The sequence below is a fragment of the Haliaeetus albicilla genome, chromosome 22 (assembly GCF_947461875.1).
Source record: "Haliaeetus albicilla chromosome 22, bHalAlb1.1, whole genome shotgun sequence".
Lineage (NCBI taxonomy): Eukaryota > Metazoa > Chordata > Aves > Accipitriformes > Accipitridae > Haliaeetus > Haliaeetus albicilla.
This window is the reverse complement of record NC_091504.1, coordinates 25396162-25419885: the sequence shown is the minus strand read 5'-3', so window position 1 is coordinate 25419885 and position 23724 is coordinate 25396162. Positions and strand designations below refer to the sequence as shown.

The window sequence follows — 23724 nt, the reverse complement described above, 5'->3', positions numbered from 1 at the left end:
AGGGCTGTGGGGATGGGGCAGTCTGTGCAGCTTGGGGCAAGCCCCCGTGTATGTTGGGTTACCAGTATTTGCTACGTATCGCTCCCCGTCCCTCACCCGCTCCCACCTCTGCCAGCTCCCTCGGGGCACTTTGCTTTCTGCTGGAGCATGTTCATTATCTGCCCTCGGCGCTCAGCGCACGGCCCTGGCCTCATTCAGTTCGCCTGCTGCCGGGAGGGAGCTATTCCCCCTCTGCGGGCTTCCCGCTCGGCTCCGGCAGCACGGGAACGTCTCAGAGGCTCCTCTCACTCCTGCGCTGAGCTGGGGCAGGTGATGTTATCCCCAATTTACAGATGGGTAGTGGAGGACCGGAGAAATGCAGATCACAAGCGTCTGCTCATTTTGGGTGCTCAGCTGGAGCCGCACAGAGCCTGGGATTTCACAGCCCTCGGCACAGCCCTGGAAATAGGCTCTGCGCGGGAGGTGACAGCGCTGCCACCCAGCCGGCCGAAAGCGCTGCCAGAGCCTGCGCTGCGAGCGGGGCTAATCACGACGAAACCCGGACCCCAAGGAACAAAGCTCCTGGATGCCAACGGGATGTTCTGCTTCTCCTATTTTCTGGAAGACTTTTCACCATCCTGGGGGGGAGAGCTGTCCAAATTGACAATGCAAATGATTTCTAAAGGAGTGACTGAACCTGAATATCCTGAAAAGCGCTTGCCTGGGACACAGGGCTGCTTCCGAGATCCTCCGGTGAGCAGCACAGACACTATACCCGATGTACACACCGAGCTGCTGCAGATTTATATCCACTGCACTTGTGCTGAACCGCAGGTGATGGAGACCAGCTCACACATCCCAAACACCCGTGACTGACGTGGCCGCTGCACGCTTGAACAGGCAGAGAGGGCCATTCTGTTGCAGCGGCCCCGCACCCCAGCGTACCACACCGCACCGTACCACACTGTACCGCACCGTACCGCGCCGTACCGCACCACTCGTTCCCCGGGGCCGAGCGCTCGCTGCCTGCAGACGGGCTGCGCTGCGGGAGCGCGGCTCAGGGGCGGAGGCATTGGCATGTCTGTCTCTCACTTCAGCCGCGAGCGAGCTAGGACAAACAGGAAAGCCATACGGCACTCGCCTATAGGGATGCACAGAAGCTTAGCCAGGAGGGTGCCTCCGTCCCGAGGGGACGAGCCGGTGGCCCCTGCTCGGGAGCAGGGACCTGCCCTTCTGCTGCTGCCGGCTGAGGCTAGGGTCAGCGGCAGTGGGAGTCGGGCAGGTTGGGGCAATATGCAGAGGAAGTATTATTTAAAACTATTATCGCTATTTAAAATTATTTAAAACATGCACGCCACCTCCCCCTGGCCTCCCTGCTGTCCCTGTGCCCTGGCTGGAGCACGCTTCGACTGCTCGGCTCCTGCTTCTCCCCCAGCTAAGGGGTCTCGCACTCCGGGCTGCAGCTTTCCTACTTCCTATGAAAGGTGTCATCACTCTTGTCCTCCTTCAGCTTTTCACGTTGGCGGGAAGGCCAAAGACTAATGTATAGAAAACACTTTCATCCTTGGCTGAAGCGTGCCGAGGAATGACAAGAGATTCTCCGGGCACGGAGAGAAGGAGCCTCGGGGCTGCGAGAGGCTTCCAGACACCGTCGGCAGCCCGCCGGCTTGCTGCCGTGCCACGGGCTGGCGGGGGGAGCGGCAGGTCCCCGTCCGGAGGGGACCCCGCTCCGCTGCCTCACGGGGTCCCCATTTCCCCAGCCCGCTCTGCGGCAGCATCGCCGGCTGCTCGGCGGCGAAGCCACGCGGCACAGCTGCTGCACCGCGATAAGGTTTGCTCAGCTGAGCGAGGCTGTTCAGGCAAATGGAGGATTTGGCAAGGATGCTGTGCAGCCTGGCAGAAATGACTGCCTCGGCTGGCTGGTAAGGCAAAGCCGGAGCTGCTGCAGGCTCGGGGCGCAGGGAAAGTCGCCGTGAGATCGCAGTCTGTCTCACGAAGTGACGGTGACCTTGCCGGGGTGGGCAAGCAGCCCCGGGGTTGGGGTCGGGCAGGAGGCAGCCCAGAGGGAAGGCAGCCGCCGACTTTCGCAGCCCCTTGCAATTGCTCATGCGATGATGTTGTGTGATGCAATCGATGATGCTGATGCATCAAAGCACTCCGACAGTTGCAAAAAATAATTGTAAGCTGGTCTTTAACATCCAGCCGAGCACCAGCCGGCATGTCCTGAGGGGTTTCTGCTGCCTTGTCAGGAGGGAGCCCAGCCTCTCCAGGGGGGACAGAGGTGCCATCCCTGGGACCAGGGGTAGTTCTGCGGGACACGAGCAGCTCAACGAAGGTGCCAGCAGCACAGGCCAACACTGATTTTTAAGAAGCTAAAATCAGGAATACTTTAAAAGGGTAGTTGCTTTTCGGTAGACTCTTTGGAGGTTGCTTTCGCCTCCCCTTGTGATTCCAGGCACGAACCGAGAGTAAAGGTGCAATTAGGGGACAATTACCAAATCACCAGCGAAATTGGAAATGCAAGCATTCGAGAGGCACAAACACAAATGTCACCCTCCAATGCTGCCTTTTGTCACTGCTTTCCACCACCCGAGGCCCACAGGGTGTATTGCCAATGCCAACCCCCCCGTGGGCTCCCAGCAGCCCCCAGAAAGGCCGGGGGGTCACACATCCCCCTCCGTTCCCTGCACCCACCCCGAGGCTCCTGTCCCAGCCCAATTCTCCTCCTTCAGTACAAACCACTTGGCAAAAAGCAAATGCACAAAGCTCTCAGTGAGGGCGGTGGGATGGCAGGGAGGTGCTGCTCCTGCTCCCACGCCTGCCCTCTGCCTTCCCTTGCCTGCCTTACAATTTCTTTATGACTCTGTTTGTCTGTGTACAATAAAACAACACAGTTCCTAATAACCTGACGTGGGAACGGCTAAGCCATCCTCTGCAGCCTGACAGCGCCAGGTGTGTCTGTAGATTGTGGTGTCAGGAGATAAGAAACAGGCAATATCTGAGAAAAATCATCATGCAATATCACCCATCCAGCAGCCATAATCGTTCCTCCTGCCTCTCCCCATGATGACTATGAAAAACCCTGATATTTTCAAGCCCATCAAATGCAGTCACTCACGCAGTGTGCAAGTGATTTTTGCAAGGGTTAGGGATATGAGCAAAGCCCAGATGGAACGCCACACATTTCAAAAGGGAGCAAAACCCTGTTGTGAGAAGACCTTTCCACCCCTTCTCCTTCAGGCAAGCAAGCCATGGGGCGGCAGGAGCGCTGGTGCAGGGAGGGCAGCAGCAAGAGCACGGCCAGAGCAACGGGGAAAGGTGGGATGGAGGAACGGACTGCGGCATTTTTAGCATTAACATCCTTGTAGACCCTTGGAACTGAGACGGTGGTTAAACGATGGTGAATCAGCCCTGCTGCTGAGGCTGCCTGCCATGGAGCACGGTGAGGACGGAAACCTGCTTCTGGGAGCCTGATTCCCAACAATGTGCAAACAAATGCAAAACATCAAGTTGCCATACGAGCAACTCAATTACAGTCTGGCCCTTTTGCCGGCGCTGGCCCAGAGGCAGAGCTGCTAAGGGAGGCTGACTGGGTTTTCTGGTCCTGCCAAAGGCAGCTGGCTCTGCTCTGGCTGTGGAGCGTGAGCTAACCCGAATGCAGAAATCCCACTTCGTTCTCATGCTTCTCCGGAGACCACAGAACGAGCAGACCTTCGTTGGTGCCAGCTGCTCTGCATCCCTCCCTATCTTGGGCAAGCGAGGGACCAGACCAGGCAAGCGAAGCCATCGCTCAACAGCTTCACCCAGGAAAGCCCGTGGCCAGGCAGAGGTGTGCTGCTCGTCACGCAGCGTGCCTCCGGTCCAGAGAGTGACCGCGAGAAGTCGATGCATTCCTGTCTCCGACAGAATCACTCCAAAGGACATGGGACAGTTTAAAGCACAAAGCATACCCCGGCCTGAACTTTTCATTTTGAAGATACTGTTAAGTACCCGCTGCAAGTAGATGGTTAAAAGATAACACAAATGTAAAATAAGAACATTTCGGAAATCATCCCCGAGTCCCAGGGCTGTTCCACCAGCCCGTGACACAAGCAGTGTTTTACACCAGGGTTGTGTAACAGATCTGTCGCGCGGCGATGCAGCCCGCTGCTCCTCCTCGGCACAGGCTGCGGAACCTCTCCTCCCCGGGGCCGCTGCAGAGCTGTCAGCACGCACAAGCCGAGGGAGAAGACACCAGTTGTCATCCCGGCACTGTCATTCTTTATCACAGCAGGTGTCTTCTTAATCAAAGACATATCTCGAGATGCCCGCTGCCGCGGTCCCCCCGAGCGAGCCGCAGCTCATTACAGCCCGAGCGGTGGGACTGCGCAGAGCGAGCGGCAATGGATGCATTCCCGGGGTGTCTCACCCCAGAGAAAAGCTATGGAAAACCCCTCGTGCTGAGCCTGAAGTGTCAGCCAAAGCAAACCCACCCATGAACCGCTAGGAAGGGACGTGAAACCACCCTCTCCACACCAAGCACTAACCCAAAATGCAGTCAAACACCAGCTTCGAGGAATCTGCTTCCAAGTCTCATTTAAAAAATTGAAGTGAGTTTTAGATGTTGTAGCACAGTTGCAGCCCTTACCGACTGGGCCGCAGGGCAGCGGGCAGGCAGGAGCCCTCCCTGGTTCCTCCAACGTCGCAGGCACGTGGAGAAAACCCTTGCCGAGCGCGCAGCCCTGCTCGCGTCCTGCTGCGCTTCCCCGCTCGCTCCCCGTCTCCCCGTGGGTGCTTCAGAGTGACTCAGTAAACGAGGTGGGCACCTTTCCCCTTGGATGTCTTTGACTAACTCACCCTCAGCACCTATCAGTGCTGATGTGCATTAATGACAGTGGATACGTTGCATCTGCATCCTGCCAGTGCACGGCCGTGAGTCACCCAGAGACACTCATCGGCAAGGTGAGCCAGGGATTAACCCCCCCTGCCAAGCAGGACCCCTCGGGCAGTGGCTGAACAACCCCCCTGGACTTATGGGTTAGCGCATTTCCATAATTTTAAGAGCAATTTTTTTTCTTTTTTCCTGAAAAAGGAGGTTAATGTCTATTTATGAACTGCAGATTGTGTTCATTAAAAATCCATGGTGAAATCCATGTGAAAAGTAACCACCGAGATGCAAGAAGCACTGAGCAAGTTTAATACCATGGCCGTCTCACCTCATCTCATCCCAAATGGCACGGGCAATTGAAGAGCATCACAGGTCTCCACACCTGGACCATTACCCAGAACCACTGTGCCAAAGAGCGCCGTGTGGTCCAGGCGGGCTGTGCCGGTGGGCAGGGAAGGGTCTTCACCCTAGGGACAGGCGATGATGCCGTGTGCCTTTCCAGGAACGGTGTAAGAGTTGAACACTAATGAATCCACCCGGCCTCACATCACAAAAGGGAAAACTCATGCAGAGAGAAGGGAAGTGATTTACCAAAGGCCACGTAACTCTCGGCAGCGGAGCCAAGCATCTCTCCCCACTCCCTGGCTGCTCTCAGCAAACATCATCTGCTGGCACCTCCCGCCAGCACCCCACCTCCCCGGGGACCGGGGAGAGGAGGATCTGGCATCAATCCATGGGGCATCCTCCCCCAAACCACCGCCACGCTCCCAGCTGCCAGCCCTGGCAGCAGGGCTTGCAGCCTTCGTTAGGCATCCCTAATTATTTACAGCTGTAATGGAGATAGTGACCTTGCATGGGAAAAAAACCCACTTGAGCCTCATTCAAATTCAGACTTCCACCTCTATTAAACAGTAACAGCTCTTGAGATGACAGAGTCTGCACCACGCCTATGCAGCAATAAAATGACTGTTTCTGAGCTGTTCACAGCATACATTTTACTCATCACGTGCTGCTCACAGGCAATGTGGGAACCAGCTCTCTACACCACCCCAGAAGACAGGATTTTTGTCCAGATAAATGCTGCAGCATCCCAGGAGGGTAAATTCTGCACCCCCTGTTCGAAGCGACTGTTTCTCAAAGCAGAGCTGGTGGCAGCGAGCTGAAGCACGGCTCCTCTCCGGACACCTTCCGAACAGCAGCGAGATCCGAAGGCACAGCTGCCTGGAAGCGCAGCACCAGCTGGCAGTGGCCAGGGCCCCTCTCTGTCCAGAAGGATTTTTATGGCTCTTGGCATCTGGCCACGTGCCACAAGAACACAGGTCTGGAGCAGACCGAGGGTCCAGCTAGCCTAATTTCCATCTCTATCAGAGGACAGCACTTAATGCTTATTCAATATATCCTCCACCAAGCTAAGGTTTGGGGATTTCCTAAGTCAGAGGGTGTGCCTGGGGCATCATACGAGACACCTCGCAGAGTCCCATGCTCAAGGCATTTGCTCGATCCTGTTTTGACCCCGGTGACACAACTGACCCCAGTGGCGGGCACGTGGCCTGCGCCCCCCCCCACTGCTGTCCTGGTGGAAAGGCTTCTTGGGGGTGGAGGGGAAGGGTTGTTAAACCTGCAGCGTGGTAGTTTCATCAGATATTCTCAAATGGGTAACTGGTCCCTCTTCACCTTCACCCATCGCTACCATCTTAGAGGCCATCGTCTGCTTTCCATCACACAAGTTAACGTGATGCCTCCTAGCTCTCATATATCACGAAGAGCAAATAACCACTCCCCACTCATCTCCCCAAACCTCCCACGCTGTTCCAGACCTGTCCTGTCTCCCCCTCCATCGCCTCCAACCCACGCCAACGGTCCCCGTCCGAGCACGGCCGCCATCCCAGGGCTCGCGGGCACGGCCGGGGCAGAGCCGCGTGCGGTGGCATCGGCGCGGGGGGCCGCGCTGAGGCTGCCGGGTGGGTGGGCTGGAGCAGCCGCCTGCCAGGGAGGTCAGCGTGGCTGCGCACGGCGAGCTTGGCAGCCACGGCAGAGAAACCATCACCAGTGCTGGCGCCGCTGGCAGCACCACAGAGCTGGACCAAGAGCGCCGTGCAGAAGTGTTCAATTGCAAGACGGGTTGTTGATGAGAATCTATTACAGACACCAACCAGACAGAGGAACAGGATGAGCAGCTCCTTAAATACCTACCTATAATGAGTAGCGAGAAAAAGTGCTCTATCATGGATGATTGCAATCTCAGGGACATTTGCTTGGCGCTTTTAAAAATTAAAGATAATAACTTTCTAACAGAAACAATATTGCTGTCACCTTGGGGAAATTCTCTGCTTGGCCTCACTCAGAAGGACTGAGAGGAGCTGAAAGCAGGGGAAGAGCTGGTGGCTGTCCAGGGGCAGCTGCTTCCAGCCCAATTTAACGCCTTCGGTGCGAATCAGCTCAGCTCAGCAGAGCCAAAAGCAAGCACGGACAAAACCAATTGGGGGAAAAACGTAAATGCAGAAGCACGATTGCTACTCAGGAGCAAGGGCAGAGCGCTTCCCTGGCACCCCACACTTCTGTTGGACCTGCTGAAAGGGGAACTGACAATTGCAATTAAAAAAATTAAAAATCAGGGCTTTTGATATTAGAAATAGCAGTTAGGACACGCACCTGGCTGATAAGAGAAGCTAATGGGATCAGTTAAAGTAAATCTGCAACCGAAAGGTTTAAACAAAACAAGGAGGCATTCTTTAGCCACGTGAGAAGAAAGGAGCTTTACCGCCGAGGTAAGTCACTACCAGATCATGACGGTGCAACTGTCAGTCATGAAGCAGAAGTGACACACAATTATTTATTCATCAGATACTTCTGTTCTGTACATGGAGACAAATAGGCTCCTGTATTCTGCCAGGAGTTAGGGAGGATGCTAAACAGAGACTATTAAGTGTAAACATGAAACTCATAGGACTAGAGAACTTTCTCCCAAGAGCATTCAGAGAATAGGCTGAGAAGTTTTCTGAAGATCTAAAATGGATTTTAATAAACTTTGGCATTCTGTTGAATTTCTAGAAGACAGGAAAAGCTGGTTTAATGCCACGAGTGATGGTGATGGGCAATGGTAGGAGCTGCGTCCCCAGCATCGCCTGTGGGTTAGATAAGGTGGGCAGTGGCTAGGGGGGAACCAGGGGATGAGATAAATGTCAAACAGCCTTGCAGAAAAGAGATTTATCAAACTTCATACATTTTTCCTGATATGGTTACAAATTCAGTTGATAAAGGAAATCAGTAGCATAATACATTTAGTGTTCCACAGGGTATTTGACTTAGCTCTCCTGAAAAAGTAAAAGACCAGTATTATGCAGAATCAACAGCACTTTATTAAAGGGACTGGGAGGCAGATTGCAGAGATTGTACATTGTCATCCAATGGGATATTTCTACACAGGATCGCCTGTTACCAGAATAGTGTTGAGCTATAACAATGTCTTTATCGAGAGTATTAAAGAAAACATTAAATAATCGTGGGCAGAAGAGGCAAACGGCAGAGGAAAGACTGACTGCAATATTAATGAATGATGGAGGTGGGTCAGGCGAATTTGGGCAGCTCAGTACCGTGGACTCATTTAGCAATGGCCATTTTTATACAGCCAAGTCTGAGGTTTTACAGTTAGGAACCAGGAGAGCAAGTTACAGTTTGGGTATAGGAGGTGATACCCTGACACGCAGCAGCACAGAGGGGCTTGGGGTCGTGGTGGACCACCACGCGCGGGAGCTCCCTCTGAGATGCTGTAGCTAAGAGGGCTGAAGTGAGCCGCAGGTGTACAACCCGACTAACAACATGCAGAAATAAGGAAAAACAAGCTTGCCTGGCTACGTGAGACTTAACTATCAGAGATTATTTCTTATGTTCAAAGGAAGTTTGAGGGGTTCATTTCTTTTCCCAGGGCAACAGCTGGCCTAGGGACATGGCAGATTCACCCTCAGCTGAAGTCTCCAGGACTGACCGTCTACCTAAAACGCACCAGGAGCCAAGCAGGAGTTGCAGGTCAGGTGTAGAAATGGCTCGGCAGGTCCTGTGGGCCCTAGGGGTCAGCTGACAATGCCCACAATATGATGTTTTAATCTAGACAGGATCCCCCCCAAAGACCAAAACCCAAGCAAAGCTCTCCAGGTTTGGCAGGGAGGAACTGCTGGCTTGGCAAAGGCTGCGTTTATGCTCCTGTGGGGGACGCTGGAGTGGGGAGACCGGGACAGGTCCGAGCGGGACAGCTCGGCTGACGAATGGCTCTGGGTCCCCGCGTCCTCCGCAAACCGCCCCGTGTCCAGCCCCAGCTGAGGACGGTCCAGAGGGACGGCAGCACGCTGTGCGTCCTCCGGGAGGGAGGCAGGCAGATCAACGCTTGTGGTCCTCCAGAAATGATGGAGCACTTTCTTCTAATGAGAGAAACGAAGGAGGAAAGGAGAAGTACCCCATCGCCTTAAAATACAGTATTTCAAGCAGCCTTGGCCAAATCCTCTTGCTGTTTCAGATCCGCATGACGCCACGGAGCCAGTCCCAATCTATACCACACAGCAGGGAGGACAAGGAGGCTCCCTGCATTTAACGATGCTGAATTTAATTAAGTTTGATGAAAACCAAAGTTCTTGTACTTTCCTAAAAACAACACAAGCCTAAGCAGCTATTTCTCAACTTCAGCTTTCTCCCTGAAGCGCCCTGCGTTTCCCTACCTTTTATATTAACAAGGAAGTCCCAGAGGAAAACAACTGACGAGCAACAGCCACGGGGGACGCACACCGACAAACGCTGGTCACGTTTGAGCAGGAAGTACAGGACGACACCTACTAAGTATTCACATATTGTAAAAGTGATAATTGGAATTTAAATGCTGCAATTTAAAACAGAGGCTATCCTAGCACAGCAGTCTGGGAACGCCTGCCTGGGCTCCAGCTATTGAGTCAACCACTAATTTGTGTTTTCCAGTGTGGGTGTCTCTACATAGGTCTGCGGCGGCTTCATTCAAGATTTATCCGCTCTCGCCTATGGGCTTTTGACGCTCACGTGGTGCGAGCGGCTCCCACGCAGGCGCTGCGCCTGTGTGACTGACATGGATTTAAAGAGCATCTGCGACGGAGCGTGCACCCAGCACTCACGTCGGTCATTTTAATAATCTGCCACGCACACTCAGCCAGACGAGCGACTGGAGCTCGCCACTTAATTCCCCTGTTGTTACACATATTAAACCCCTGTTAGCGGAGGAAAGTTCAAGGCCGAGGCACTTCTCGCGGGCAGAGAGCACTGCCCAGTGCTAAATGCATCTTCTGCAGCACGGGACAACCGGCCCTTTCGACTGACCGTGTTCATTCCTAAAGCAGGACAATAAAGTGCAACCCTTGTCCGTTTTTCAAGCCAGATACAACGAGTGCACAGAAATTACGAGACACAGGGAGGCCCTGCCAGCTGGAATCAGTCAGGACCTGCTGCACGTACAAGTACCGGGTGCAGGGGCTCAGCTCCCAGCGCTCCCCCGGCGCAGGGCACGCTGGCAGAGAGAGCGGCCGCAGCGGCGATCCTCGGCTGCGGGGGGGACCTCAGCCCCCGCCGCAGCACTGCCCTTCCTCCGTGGGGAAGGTGCATGAGCTCGGCTGCGGGAAGTTTTCCCTTCCCAGCATCGCAGCAGTTAACAGCCTGTGAGACACCAGCTCATTTCTCCAGCAAAATTCAGGAGGGTGATGAGCAGCCCCACCGCATCCCCCCAGCACCATCGCAGCCTCACCCCAAGCACCAGCTGGGACCCTACCCGCCCGGCCGCCGCCTCGGTGCCGCACACCCCCCCGCAGCCCCCACTGCCCACCCATGCTCTCACACTCATGCAAGGGATGACGGAGCCCGTGCCCAGCGCAAGGCCTCGATCGTGCCACAGGCACGACCGAGCAGCACCGGCACGGCACCGTGCGGAGCCTCCCCGCTCCCGCTCCCGCCCCGGCAGCTGTGGGAGTGCCGAGGCAGGGGGAGAACATGCAGCAGGGAGTGATGATCCCACCGCAAGCACGTGCCCCGCTGCTCCCAGCCCCGCGCCCGGGCGCAGGGTGATGGACTGTGATTCAGCTCTGAGCTCTGGCATGGCACTGTTAAGCCCTTTCCTGAGTGTGCTGTGCTCAGGAGACCGGGGCCTCACCGGCTCCTTCCAAAGCAGTGATTTATCGCAGTGAGGGAAAGATAAAACATTTGCTGGAAAAAAAAAAATACAGCCGGCAAAACCAAGAATTTTGGTAACTACTCATGCCTCCAGCCATCCCATCTTTCACAGCCCTGGCTGCTGCCTCCTTGACTCCCTCAGCCCAAGAGGGGAGACAGATTATCTCAAATTATTTATTACGGAATTAGAGCATGATCCAAACCCTCCTTGAATCAATAAGGAAGCTCTGACTGACTTCACCAGGTTTAGGATGGAGCAGCAGGAACAGACGGGATATTTCTGCATCCGTGGCCGTGACTCACCGAGAACTTTCCAATGTGGAGGGAGCAGCTCGGCAGCCACGGCTCGCTTGCCCCCACCGTCGGAGGCGTCGCTCCTGGCCTGGGGGAGCCTGACACCCCGGGCCCCCGCAGGACAGTGGGGCAGGTCCCCCCAAGTACACAGGACACCAACTGCTGCCGCTAATTTTAAAAGTTACGGCCCAGTGTGATTCCATCAGCCATTATTTTGCTGTGCAGGTACCAGCACCTGGCTCCGTTCAAGCTCACGTTTAAGCGCAGCCTGCTGTTGCTCCTATCAATCTCAACCAGCAGCTACGGGTCAAAACTGCCCCAAAGCACGGCCTGTGCTGCAGGAGAGCGCCCGCTGCCGTGGCCCCTCCGGCCGGGCGCTGCTGCAGGAGTGAAGCAACGGGGTGAAGCGGTGAGGGCAGGCAGGCGGGAGTCCGGCCCGGCCGTGGGGCAGCCGTGGCGGAGCAGCCCGGCCGTGGGGCAGCCGTGGCAGGCCGTGGGGCGCAGTCCCTGAGGGACGGAGGGACGAGCTGCGGTGGGGCAGCAGGAGCAGCACACCTCGCCCCGCTCTGCTGTTCGGAGGAGAAGGACTGGCACCGGTGGTGGGGCTCGCCTATAAAAACGCCTGGTGCGACGGGTTCCCCCGTGGCAGGGACACGCTGCCCACGGAGCCTCGGAGAGGGGCAGAGGCTGGGGGGCTTTGCCCGCTGAGCGCTTCGCATTAAAACAGCCCCCGGGGCCGGGAGAGGGACCTGTGGCCTCTCAGCCCGAAGCTCCCCGTCTCCCCGAGAGCAGGCACACGCGCCGGGAGGATGCACGGCGCGGCGGCCCACGGGCAGCGCCGGTCCCCGGGCACGGGGGGACCCCGGCACCCCGCTCCCCCCGGACCCCGCGTCCTGCGTGCAGGAGCCACCCGCGAGGTTTCAGGGGTGCCGTGCCCGGGGAAGGGGGGGGCCGCGGCGGCGGCAGCCCGGCCGGGAGGGATGCTCCGCTCGCCGGCCGCGGGCGCCGGGGGCTCGGCTCTGGGGTGGGGGGGTCCCGGGATGCCCCTGCCCTCCCCCGAACTTTCGGGCAGGGCCCCCCGCGGGGCCGGGGGGTGGGGGTGGGGGGGTCGGCGGGGCGTCCCGGCGGGGCGGTCGGTACCTTCCAGGCAGCACGTCCTCCAGAGCCCCGAGTGGGTCATCACCTCCTCGTTCTTGCGGCTCGTGTCGTTGTCGCTCGTGGACTTAGTCCTGCACACGCCGCGCGAGTAGAGCCAGTAGTCGGTGCCCACGGCGATGGTCATCAGGCTGAAGGCTGCGAAGGCTCCCACCGTGGTGATGAGCATCTGGACGCCTCTGTCACACATCCTCATGCTGCTTCATCCTACGGCGGCGGCTCGCAGGGGAAGGGCCGGCGCCGCCGCCCGCCGCCGCGCTCCGCGCTCGGCGCCTCATGCCCCCGCGGCCCGCGGCGAGCCGGGCCCCCGCGGCGGCGCTGCGCGGGGCCGCCGAGCCCCCGGGCGCCCGGCCGGCATGGCCCGAGCGGCGGCGAGGGGCGCGGAGCCGGCTCCGCCGTGCAGCCCGCGGCGGGAGCGCGGCGCCTCTCCCGGCGCCTCCCCCGCGCCGCCCGGCCAAGGCATCCGCGGGGGGCGGCGGGGGCGGGGGGCAGCGGAGGGCGGGCCGCGGGGGGCCGCGCCGCCTGGAAAACGCCCCCCCTCCTCGCCAGCCCGCCCGGCCGGCCGGCGGCGGGGGCACCGCCCGCGGATGGGCACCGTCCCGGGCGGGCGGGGGGGGGGACGACGACACGGGGAGCCTACCCCGGGGTGCCGGGACGGCGCGGGGGAGCCCACCTCGGGGCGCTGGGACCGGGGCCGGGCGGGGGACCCCCACCCCGCTGGGACCGGGGCCGGGCGGGGGACCCCCGCCCCGGGGCGCTGGGACCGGGGCTGGGGCGCGGGGACCGGGGCCGGGGTGCTGAGACCGGGACCGGGGCCGGGCGGGGGACCCCCACCCCGCTGGGACCGGGGCCGGGCGGGGGACCCCTGCCCCGGGGCGCTGGGACCGGGGCTGGGGCGCGGGGACCGGGGCCGGGCGGGGGACCCCCAGCCCGGGGCGCGGGGACCGGGACTGGGACCGGGCGGGGGACCCCCACCCCGCCTCGCTGGGACCGGGGACTGCCCCGGCGATCCGGGCCGGGGAGCCCACCTCGGGGTGCCGGCACCGCCCCGGGGGTGCCGGGCAGACACCCGCCCCCAGCTTCGCGCCCCCCCCCCCCCCGCCCCGGTACCGGAGCTGCTGCCCCGGTACCGGGCGCCGAGCACCGGCTGGCTGCGAGGGCCTCGGGGCCGCGCACCGACACAACCGCGGGCACCCGCAGACCCCGGGCGGGGCGGCGGGGTGGGGGGCACAGCAACAGCGGCCCTGGGGGCGGCCCCCGCAGCTGCCCCCCGAGCACCGCCCGCGGGCACTGCCCGCCCCGAGGGACCGGGTTTTATCAGCTGCCCAAGTGCCGGGACAGAGCAACAGCAACGCCGGTGCCAGCACACGGGCGCTGTACCTTGGGGTGTTTTCCACATCACGCTCCTTAATTGTTTGCCGCCAGTTAAAACCCTCACTCTCTCTCTGCGCCTCTCTGCTGTCTCCTCATCTCTCTCAAACATTTTTGCAGCCAGTTGGATGAGCTTATGACTCATGCGACCTTTCAAATAAGCCCTATAATATACCCACCTCTTAAATTAATAGTCATTTAAGGGCTACAGATGAGACGGGAAAGCATATGATTTACCTGATAGTGTGTACTTCCACAGTTCTCATTTGTATGCGCTCACATGTAAATACTAGTTATTTATGCCCAAAATGCAAACAGAAAATTACGAAGGTTACCAAAAACTCAGGCACTGGGAAATTAAGAAGTGTGAAAATTAAGTACCCTCCTCAACCTTAAATCACCTTCTTTGTGCATACTCATCAGGCAGGGCACGCTGATTGCAACGCCACAGTATTTCTTCCCCAGCACCCTGCCGCACGCAGCACGCCCGCTGCACTGGCTGCCCAGCTGTGGATTCCCCTGGTTTATTCCCCTGCTTCGTTACCGGCCCTTTGCCTTGTTTACTGCCTCTGTTCAGAGCTCAGGCTGGAGGCGGAGGCAGGTCTGCCCGGGCTCTCCCCGGGAGCTGCAGTGCTCAGTGGGCTGGGGACCAACAGTGCTCTCTGATGCAGGTGAGGATGGAGACTCCGGGATTGTGGTCAGAAGCATCCACCCAAGCTGAATCGCAGGGCTTTTTTCCATCTATTTTTTGAGGAGGGGTTATGGTCGCCCAGTTTCTGTGACTGGCGTTGGCAGCGGCACATGGCGGTGACAGGTCACCCCTTGGCGTCACTGGCTGGACACCGAGATGAGCCCCGCGCAGGGCTGCGCCACGATGCTGGTGGGTACCACAAAGGTACCTTGGGGTAAGGTGCAGGGAGAGACAGTGCTTCTCTGGGACAGCTGCCTCAGCCATGGCATTACCCTCCCTCGTCCTGCCACCCCCACCACTCCCACCGCCTGTCACCCAGCTCTTGCAGCATGTGGGGCAGAGCCTGACACCAGCACCCTGCCCGGCCCCCATCCTGCGCAGAGGCAGGCGTCCCGGGGAGGAGGCAGCAAAGATATCTCACACCTACAGCGAAGGGGCTGAAAATTGCATTCCGAGTGGGGGATTTTGCAGCCTTAATTGTGTTATTTTAACAGTGTGTGTGTAGGTGTGCACAGAGTGCACATGTACCGTTTCCTAGGCTTTTAACAAAGCAAGCTCAAACAGAATCAAAGTCCATGTGGGATCATGTTGGCCTTTGTAGGGGTTGGTGGCAGGGGCACCCCTTGCGAAGCCCTGCACCCCTCTTGCCGCTCGTTGTATGGAGTAGCCAGTCCCAGGAGTGAGCCCGGAGCTCTGGCCACAGCAGCCACCCCAGGGGACGCCCAGGGGGTTCACTAAGATTTGCAGCCAAGAAGACTTTGAGGACCTTGCCATCCTGCTTTGCAGCTCAGACTCGGGAGGGCGGTGTGCTCTGCGGTCGCAGCCTGACGCCCTGCCCTGTGCAGCCTGGGCCCTTCCAGCTCCAGCCCCGGCCACCCCTTGCTGCTCACTGCCTCATCCATCGTCATTTACCTGCTCACGGACCTGGACCCTTCTGAGTTCGGCAAAGTGGAAACGAATAACAGAAACCAGCTCGTGCTGCAAAGATTGTACAACTTCTGCAAAAAAAAGCTGTCCTTGCAGGCAAAAATGTCCTAAACCGAGATCTGTTAGGCTTTGTCCTTCCAAATCCAGCGATGAAAGCTCTGCTGCATTTAAATTGGCAAAGTGACAGAAAGTAAGTAGTCAGAAATAATCCCTAGCTGGATTAGGTTTTTTCCTTGAAGGAGGAGAGGCTCTGATACAAGGCGAGTTTAGGTCATTAGCAATGCAGTGAGATGCTGAGCTCCAGCCTTGCCTAGTCTTCACTTCATTTCCCTGCTCCCGGGGGCTGCAAGGGGATAAGGACTCCAGAGCCTTTGGCACGTGCGTTCATCCTTCCCCACTCCTACGAGGGGATTATTTATATCTGCACATGCTTTGGAAATGCTGGTTGCAGTCTACTGGCTCTAACAGGACTCCAGTGGTGAGGCTGGTGTGTCCTTATGTGACGTGCTACTGAGTTCAGGGATGTTCTAGCTGTGACACGACTGAGCAATGTCATACATGCCACCAGCCCAAGTGTGTGTGACACAAGCTGGCTTACTCGGTGCGAGCTTGTGCGGTTGCCTACCAGCTCTGCGGCTCCTCGCTAGACTTCCGACAGTTTAATAGCAATAAAAATAACAGGGGAGAGAAGCAGAAATCCATTCTTATTAAGCCTCTTTACTCTGGGAAGATGCCAATGGAGTGCAGGAGTGGCCACGCATGGGCTAGCAAGCAGCACGCAGCCTCTCGGGAGACCCAGGTGAACGCGCTTACAGCAGCTCCGTGCTAAATCCACCTCACTTCACCCACACTTCTGCTTTCGCATGTACCAGCTGCACACACGCTGGTGTGCCTAACTATTGCATCTGCTTTTTTTTCCTCTGTACCGATACCCTGGGTAGACAAAACAAATCCAGGAGAGGGAAGGGATGACACGGGACAGGAAACGTCATGCCAGTGCCACAGGGTTCCCCCAGCTGCTCCGTGCCAGCTCCGAGGGTACGGGGTGCTGTGTGCAGTTCAGCAGCTCCCCGTCTCTGCAGCCCTGCTGGGGACATCCTGATCCCGATCCCGGGCTGTGGGAAGGAAGCCGAGGGAATCCCTTCCCCAAGGTCATTCCAAGACCAGCCTCTACATAGAGCAAGTCTGCACGGGATGGGTGAGAAAAGAGGAAGATTATCAAAGGGATTCTATGAGGCAGTGGTACCACAGAAGTAATAAAAGAACAAATAGCAGGGAATTAAAAGATATTCCGTAGTCTGAGTCCAGCCGGACCACGCTGAGCCACCATAAAAGGTTTGCTGCTGCTCCGACCCACCGCAATTTAATTGATTTGATTTAAATTCTTTGAAGAAGAAGTGGATAACGAATAATGAGGCAAACAGGATTGTAATGCAAATGAAAGAGATGAAAGATGGCTTCAGGGAGACGGCTCTTGAAGGTCAGAGACTAACGCAAAGCTGCTTCTGGTCACTCATTCAAACATTAATGAGGCTGTGTTCCTCCAGATGCCTTTGATGGATGGAGGGACGGCTCTGGAGGCAAACGCTGTGCTGATGTCTGGCCTTTATTCTCCTCGCTCCAAGCAGATCATCCCCTCGCAGTGGTGAGGAGGATTTTACCTGGCGTGTTGTAGGGACTTGGGTTTCTGCTGCCCATGTTTCACTGGGTAAGCAGACTTCTTAATTGGGTTTTTCCAGATACTCCGATGGAGACTCTAACTTCAGAATTAATTAACTTCACTATCAAAAGCTGAGTCATTTGTCACAATGGTTTTGTCATTAGCTCCCATAATTACGGAAAGTGTCACAAAACCAAATGTTTCACTTACTTACACAAGCCAGGATAACGGAAGCTCAGGAGCATTTCCGACACGCTGGGAATGGGCACGTCAGCGAAGCTGAGGAGGGGCTCGACCGGCCACCCCAAAACATGGGAGACCTTCCTGGCACAGCCCCGCAGACCACCCCGTCCTGCAGCTCGCCCTGCCCGCGGACGGGGGCTCTGGGGGGGCAGCAGAGAGGCAGCGGGGGGACAGACCAGGACTGTCCAGCCTCGAGGGCAGACGCTGGGGGTATGCGGGCAGTGCTGGGGACAGTCAAGCCCTGCGGTTTTCCCACCTCTATGCCAGTTGGGGTGGTCCCCGGTGACCACCGGTCACGCCAGGTGGGAGAGACGAGGACATCTTCTTGCTGAAGGCTTAGCTGAAGTCCCCGAAGGGAGAAGGAAATGCCCTTCCTAACATGCTTACTGGCTTTCACAAGGGCGCTTCCTAAAAGAGCAAATTTCCTCAATGGAGAAAAGCAGGTGTGTGCTGTGCAGCTTTCCGTGCAAGCAAGCAGAAAGGTGCATAATGGTGTGCTCGGCCAGGAAACCATTCACAGCCGCATTAGGAACACGCGCAGACGCTGGGGGATTCGTAGAGTCGCGACCCTCTGAGCCTGCTGCTCCCCTGCCCTCGCTGCAGCAGCAGGGCAAGGCTGTGCAAAGCACCCGCACAGGGTCTGCCGGGCACCCGACCTCCCTGGAGCCAGCCAGCTCACCCCCCGCAGCCCCGCGTGACTCACAGGGACTGGGAACCAATGTTCGCGGGGTGGTGGGAAAAGCATCTGCAATAGTGTTAATTAACTCATCTTAATTAGCAATTAACTGAAGATACAAACAACCTACACCTTCCCTCCCCCTCCCCATTGGTCTATAGGTATCTTTAAGCCCAGCCACAGCTGCAGGTCTCCAGTCCAGGACCTGCATTCAGGGAGGCTCCATTTGCTAATATTCTCTAGCTGTACAGATATGCATCTTTTTACAGAAAAGCTGCAACATCTCAACATCTGCTGCTGTAACAGGGCTCGGTGGGGCCCCTCTGGGTGACCATGCAGGCGGCCAACAGCTGGAACCAGTTGCTGATTGCTGGGGATCCCATGGCACACCCAGCCCACCGGCTCGCCCCCTGCACACCCCCCAAGTCTCGCGGGCAAAGGAAGTCAAGCTCTCAGGGTTTCTTTAAAATTATATATTTTATTTTTTCATACATGCAGCAAATAGAATAAAGAGTATATGCCCATCTAAAAGGAGGTCTTTATGAGAATTTCTGACAACACACAGCAGGTAGTCTAGGATGTAGAAAAGTCATCAAATACTTGCAGGTGAAATCAAATTCACAAACACAAACTGTTCAACAATAAACATTTTCTTTTTTTTTTTTTTTTTTCCTTAATTGCCACTTTGAACGTGATCAGAAATAAACAGCTTGGATAACGCTACCATGCATGGAGCAAGATGCTTGTTGCTTCTTTTGCTGTTGCAGGCTCAGTGGCTCATCTGCTTCTGCAAAAGCAGAGAAGCCGCAGCACTTGTTAGTATGAGTTAGTTCCATGCTCCAGATGTTAAGCCCTACCTTTTGAACAGCTAGATCCTTGCACTCTGTGCTGGAAACCACCCTAGTTCTTCACTTGTATTAGAGCTCCTGGGATTCACAATCATCAGAGCATACCTACTGCCCAGTGCGCTCACTCATCTTCCCATCTTTGAAACTACCTATACGGGTTGGCCGCTATGCAAACTTGCATTTATTTATTAAATGGATCAATAACCCCTTTGGTGATGGCTCTTTCATCAAGAGAAGGCTGCGCAGATGTCCAGCCAGGGGAGATAAGAGCAGCAGCAGCAGGTCCCCACCGCCACGTGCAAATGGCATCGCACTGGGGCAGTGCCCCAGCACGCACTGGCTGGAGAGCAGCTACGTTTGGGCTGCGCAGACTCGCCCTGAACTGCTGTGTGACAGCTATGTTGGGACCAGCTGTATCCCAAACAGCCATGTGCAGCTGCAGGACAGCAGAGTCGGAGAGGATCGGGGTTTCCAACCCCCCCGCGCCCGCCCACAGCCCTCAGCAGTGCCCTGCAGACTGCCCAGACCAGGCGATTCCTCAGGCTGAGCCCAAGCAGCCAGCCCTGGCTCTGCCCCTGACCTCGGGCAGGTCCCTGCTCAGGCTCTCCTCCACTCCCTCCGCTCTTCCACTGTCCGTCCCCGTGTGCCATGCAAGCTCTCCAGCGGCGCGGCGCCGCTGCGGGCACCTGGCAGCCTCGCCACCGCTCCCCAGCTCAAGCCGGGCTGTGCTTTACACCAGGAACACGGACAAACAGCCGCAGTCCTCTCTCCTTTTCTTTGGCAAAATGTCCAAGTGAAAGACTAGGGCACGCCCAGGGAGCACCAGCATTTGCAGCCCTAACATCCCTGCAGACAGGAATGGGAATCTGCTCCTGCACCAAGGTATCCTGGTGTATTTCCAAATGTCAGCATTGGGAACGAAATCCTTAGCCAGTGGGTAAATGCAAGCTGTTACTTCTTCGCCTCTAAGAGCCTCAGCCCTCCTGCCCCGTGTCTTCTTCAGACAGCACGCGGTCTCCTTTGCAAAGCCCGCGCTGCTGCCCAGCGCCTCGGCTGGGTGCAGGAGCCGACCAGGTTCTGCTGCCCGGAGCAGCCGCCGCAGCCCCAGCTGCAGCCGCCCACCAGCAGCAAAGGGGCCAACACCACCCTGGGGGGACACACACTGCCTAATCCATCCTGCCCCCCAGGGAACCACCTGAGGACCCTGAACCCCACTTACCTGCAGCGTTCAGGTATAATCCAGCTTGGGAGAAAGAGTCAGGAGTTGCCATGCTGTGCAGGGGGGGTGGATGCCCTGCCTCCTCGGTCCCTCCTCCTGCCTCACCTGGGGAGGTGCGGGGCGCTGGCTCCCACCCTGCCACCGCCGGACCCCACGGCCCATCCCACCGCAGCGTAGGACACCGGACTTGCCCCCAGGCCCCCTCCAGCACGCAGTCGAGCGGTCAGGGTGCACCCTGCAAGCCCCCAGGGATTTTTCTCTCCTCTGCAGCTGCAGGCTGAGATGCCTCCTCTGTCCCCCAGAGCATCCTTCTCCTGTCTCACCTGCTGCTCGCTCACACTGTCCCCTTGTCCCCCCTGGCACTGCCCTGCTGCACAGTGGGTGCAAGCGTGCTGGCGGCATGCTCCAGTATCACTTTACTGGGCTTTATCCTTGCATCAGAGCACCTGGGGACTGACTAACAGGGCTCTCCTGAAGCCTCTCAGCTCTGAGCATCTTCCTGAAGCACTGCTTTCCCCGTCCAATGGTGAAGATTAAATCATCAAATTACAGCAAACAGTGAGTCAACCGCTGTCGCTCTGCCCTTCCTTGGAAGAGTTTGTACAAATCTCAACGCCTGTGCGGGGCCAGGCATATCCCATTTTACATTTCTCCACAGAAGAAACAGGTCACCTGGAAACAAACCTTGAAATAAGAGTTTGGCAAGTAGCAGAACGGACAACATCAGAAATACTCAAGGTACGAGTTCTGCAGACAGGACCTAGCCTTTGCTAAGCTCTCCCTGGAGCATGGATCTTAACCCTGCAGATCCCGAAGATGACACCGAAGCTGCCTGACGGCACAGCCGAGCATGGCCGGCTGCCGGCCCGGCTTCCCCGCGGGCCCCGTCCGAGGCTGCCCGGCTCGCTCGGCGGTTCAGCAACGCCTGCTCCATGCAGGGGTGTCACCCCAACACATACACAGAAGTCCCAAACGGAAAAGACGTAACTCCCCCCTACCCCCCCAGCAGCCCCTGCGTGTAACCACGGCCCCGGGGTGCCCCTCGGCACAGGAGACCCCACAGCACCATCCTGCACAGACCCTGGGAACGGCTTCAGAGCTGAGGGTACGAAAATGAAAAACATTCACCACTGAAGTAATACTAATTCTGCAGCGACAGGTTTAAAAGTCACAGTAACATACATGCTCTGAACATCGACCCTGGTCTGCAGAGGATGGCGAGACGTCTTCTGAAACATGGAGTTACGAGAACCCTCACCAGAAACCAGCCCACGGGTGAGGCTTCCCTGGGCTTCGTCTGATGTAGAGCGTCTCATAAACCCTCTCGTCAATCTGGCACAATTTGCAGTTTTTCTGGGTTTTTGTTTTGTTTCCTCCAGCCCAGGTCAGTACCCAAGACCATGGACTTGCAGCTCACGTCCCCCGCATGCGTGGGGCACTGCCTGCCTGCAATTTAATCACGGGGGGAGGACACCCGGCCGGCCGCTCCCCGGCAGGTGGGACATCAGCTTTAGCTTCTAGCAGCCTTTTTCCCCAATGAATCATTAAAGGAAGAAAATAATTTCAAAAGGTAGAGTTTGATGTTTATAAAAGATCTACAAACCAGAATTTCCTTTATAGGATTCCTCATGATTCATAAAATCCCACCCCCATTTTCCCCTATAGGCATGGAGTAATGTGTATTTACATTAGAATTGGTAGTGGTTCAGAAAATATACGTATGGGGTTTTTTTCTTTGCAAACCCACCAACCTAATGTGTCATAAGAGAGGGATAACAGCCAGTGACTCGAAGGATGCTCACACTCGGGGCTCACCCTGCTGCGAACCCAACAGCGAGCCAGAGATGCCACCCGGCCACCGATGGGCAGCCCCTGCCTGCCCCTGCCCTCCCGCATGGCACCGCTGCTGCACACACGGCGTGGCTCTGCCTTACAAACAGCTCCTGGAATTGTCTCTCCTAATTCAGAATTTTTAAAATGATGCAGAAGGTCCTGGATTACTGAATAAAACCCCCAGGAATTTTGGCTGAAATCAGGTAAATCGAGATGCCTGTAAAATTCATGGGTTTTGAGCCTTTAAGATAATAGCAGAGGGTGTAAAGTAGAAAAGTTAACCTTTATAAATAGCCCTCAGTACAGCCCTTTTGTAGCGGGCATATTTTCACTTGGTAAATTGTAAACCGAGAATATAAACGTGTTTTGTTTTGGTAGAATATTAATATCCTTTACAGAGCTGTTAAATTTCAACAGTGTCTGTGAAAAAACAGGAGAAAGATTTATGAGAGTGCTGACAGAGTGTATCAAAACTGCAAACTGTTCCAGATGTTAAAAAAAAATCCCACCTTTCACTTAGAAAAAGATTTGCTCTGATTTACAAGAACTGGCGTGGAATTCTTTTGGAGTCTTAATGCCTGAGTGTAGGAAAGGCCGTATGGCGAGGCGCAGGCTTGCGGGAGGCGAGGGAGGAAGACGGCTTCGGTGAGCCAGGCTGACGGTATATACAATGCTTTTAAAAATATATGTCTATAAGCAGACTTTTCCACACTGATCAAATGTATCCATGTCTTGAACAAAAGGCTCCTCTAAGACAAGCTCACAGTCATCGCAAGCTTCAGCACAACGGTTTAAGATATCAACCATGCTTAGCATTCAACAGAAACGATTTGTGAGTAGCTAGGGTCACTGGAATCTCAGCATCCGATTTCAAAAATTACAAAGACTGGAGCAATTTGGTATATTTCTGTTTAAAAACTCTATTAGTCACCACCAACTATAGTTTCTAGAAGCATTACTGACTGTTAACTCGAACCCCAAACATCTCCAGCTAGGGAAACCAAGCTAGCAAGTGACACAGACATAGAAAGGCCTCCTAAAACAAGCGGTCGGCGTGTTTCGCGTGAGGGTATGTATGTCTGCACTGCTAATCCCGGAAGACTAGTGTCGGTATGTACAAGGCGATCTGGAGTTTCGGACTGCGAGGAGAGGGCGGGCAGCGGCTGCGCCGCGACTACACGTTAATGACAAACTCGGGGTTAGTGTAGGAGAATCCAGCAAACTCGTTCTGGTCCAAGTTCATGATGAAGAGTTTGTCCGTGGGCGTGAGCTCCACCGGCTGCCGGGTGAACTCTTTGTCGAAGTTGGAAGTGTCTCGTTTGTCCTTCTGTTAAATGGAAAGCACAGAGTTAAACGCGGCAAAGGGGGGAGCGCGAGCGAGCAAGCGAGCAGTGGCAGCACCCAAGGGCGCGCGGCCGGGAGAGCTCTGCTGTCCCTGGGCTTCGCGCCCGGCACTCGAGATCTTCACACCGGTTTCTAAAGCCACCGCCGGTGAGGAACACGCACCCAGAGAGGCAGCGGCAGCGGCAGCCCCTGTACAATAGAAGTGACCCCACACCGCGGGCAAGAAGAGAAGAACACCAGTTTAACGCCTTGAAACACACAACCAGACAGTAAAGGGACACGGTGAGAGCACGGGGTGCTGGGGAGGGCTGTGGTGCTCCCAGGCCAAGCGTCCCTCCTCTCCTGGCCGCTGCAAAAGAGAGCAACAGAGCAGTTTCTTGGCATGCAAAACCACCACTGCAAACAGAGATTCACAATACACAGGAGGAAGGAGCCTGGAG

At 56.5% G+C, this 23724-nt stretch overlaps 3 protein-coding genes across 4 annotated transcripts in view; 1 reads left to right on the top strand and 2 right to left on the bottom strand.

Moving 5' to 3' along the window:
* CACNG3 (calcium voltage-gated channel auxiliary subunit gamma 3) overlaps positions 1-12779 on the bottom strand; it is a 33113-nt gene extending 20334 nt beyond the window's left edge. Inside the window, exon 1 of one of the 2 annotated variants that reach the window (XM_069810560.1) lies at positions 12458-12779. In XM_069810560.1, coding sequence (XP_069666661.1) covers positions 12458-12668 — 211 coding nt within the window. In that variant the 5' untranslated portion in view covers positions 12669-12779. The remainder of the gene's footprint in view (positions 1-12457) is intronic. The other variant, XM_069810559.1, reaches the window with a different exon arrangement.
* Positions 12780-12828: 49 nt separating this feature from the next.
* Positions 12829-15572, top strand: LOC138690385 (collagen alpha-2(I) chain-like). The gene is made up of 4 exons (XM_069809338.1): positions 12829-13848; positions 14421-14540; positions 14639-14748; positions 15380-15572. The coding sequence occupies exons 1-4, from the start codon at positions 12829-12831 to the stop codon at positions 15570-15572; spliced, it is 1443 nt and encodes a 480-aa protein (XP_069665439.1).
* Positions 15573-18498: 2926 nt separating this feature from the next.
* The window catches only part of PRKCB (protein kinase C beta), a 136239-nt gene continuing 131013 nt past the window's right edge, over positions 18499-23724 (bottom strand). Inside the window, exon 17 of the mRNA XM_069810557.1 lies at positions 18499-23267. Within this exon, the coding sequence (XP_069666658.1) occupies positions 23115-23267 (153 nt within the window). The 3' untranslated portion in view covers positions 18499-23114. The remainder of the gene's footprint in view (positions 23268-23724) is intronic.

What these genes read in the sequence shown, in the direction of transcription:
- LOC138690385 (XM_069809338.1), top strand. Translation starts at nt 12,829, where the DNA reads ATGGCCCGAGCGGCGGCGAGGGGCGCGGAGCCGGCTCCGCCGTGCAGC. An exon ending in GGTGCCAGCACACGGGCGCT is followed by an intron (nt 13,849 to 14,420) that starts GTACCTTGGGGT and finishes GCCTCTGTTCAG; the next exon opens with AGCTCAGGCTGGAGGCGGAG. An exon ending in TACCACAAAGGTACCTTGGG is followed by an intron (nt 14,749 to 15,379) that starts GTAAGGTGCAGG and finishes TGCCCTGTGCAG; the next exon opens with CCTGGGCCCTTCCAGCTCCA.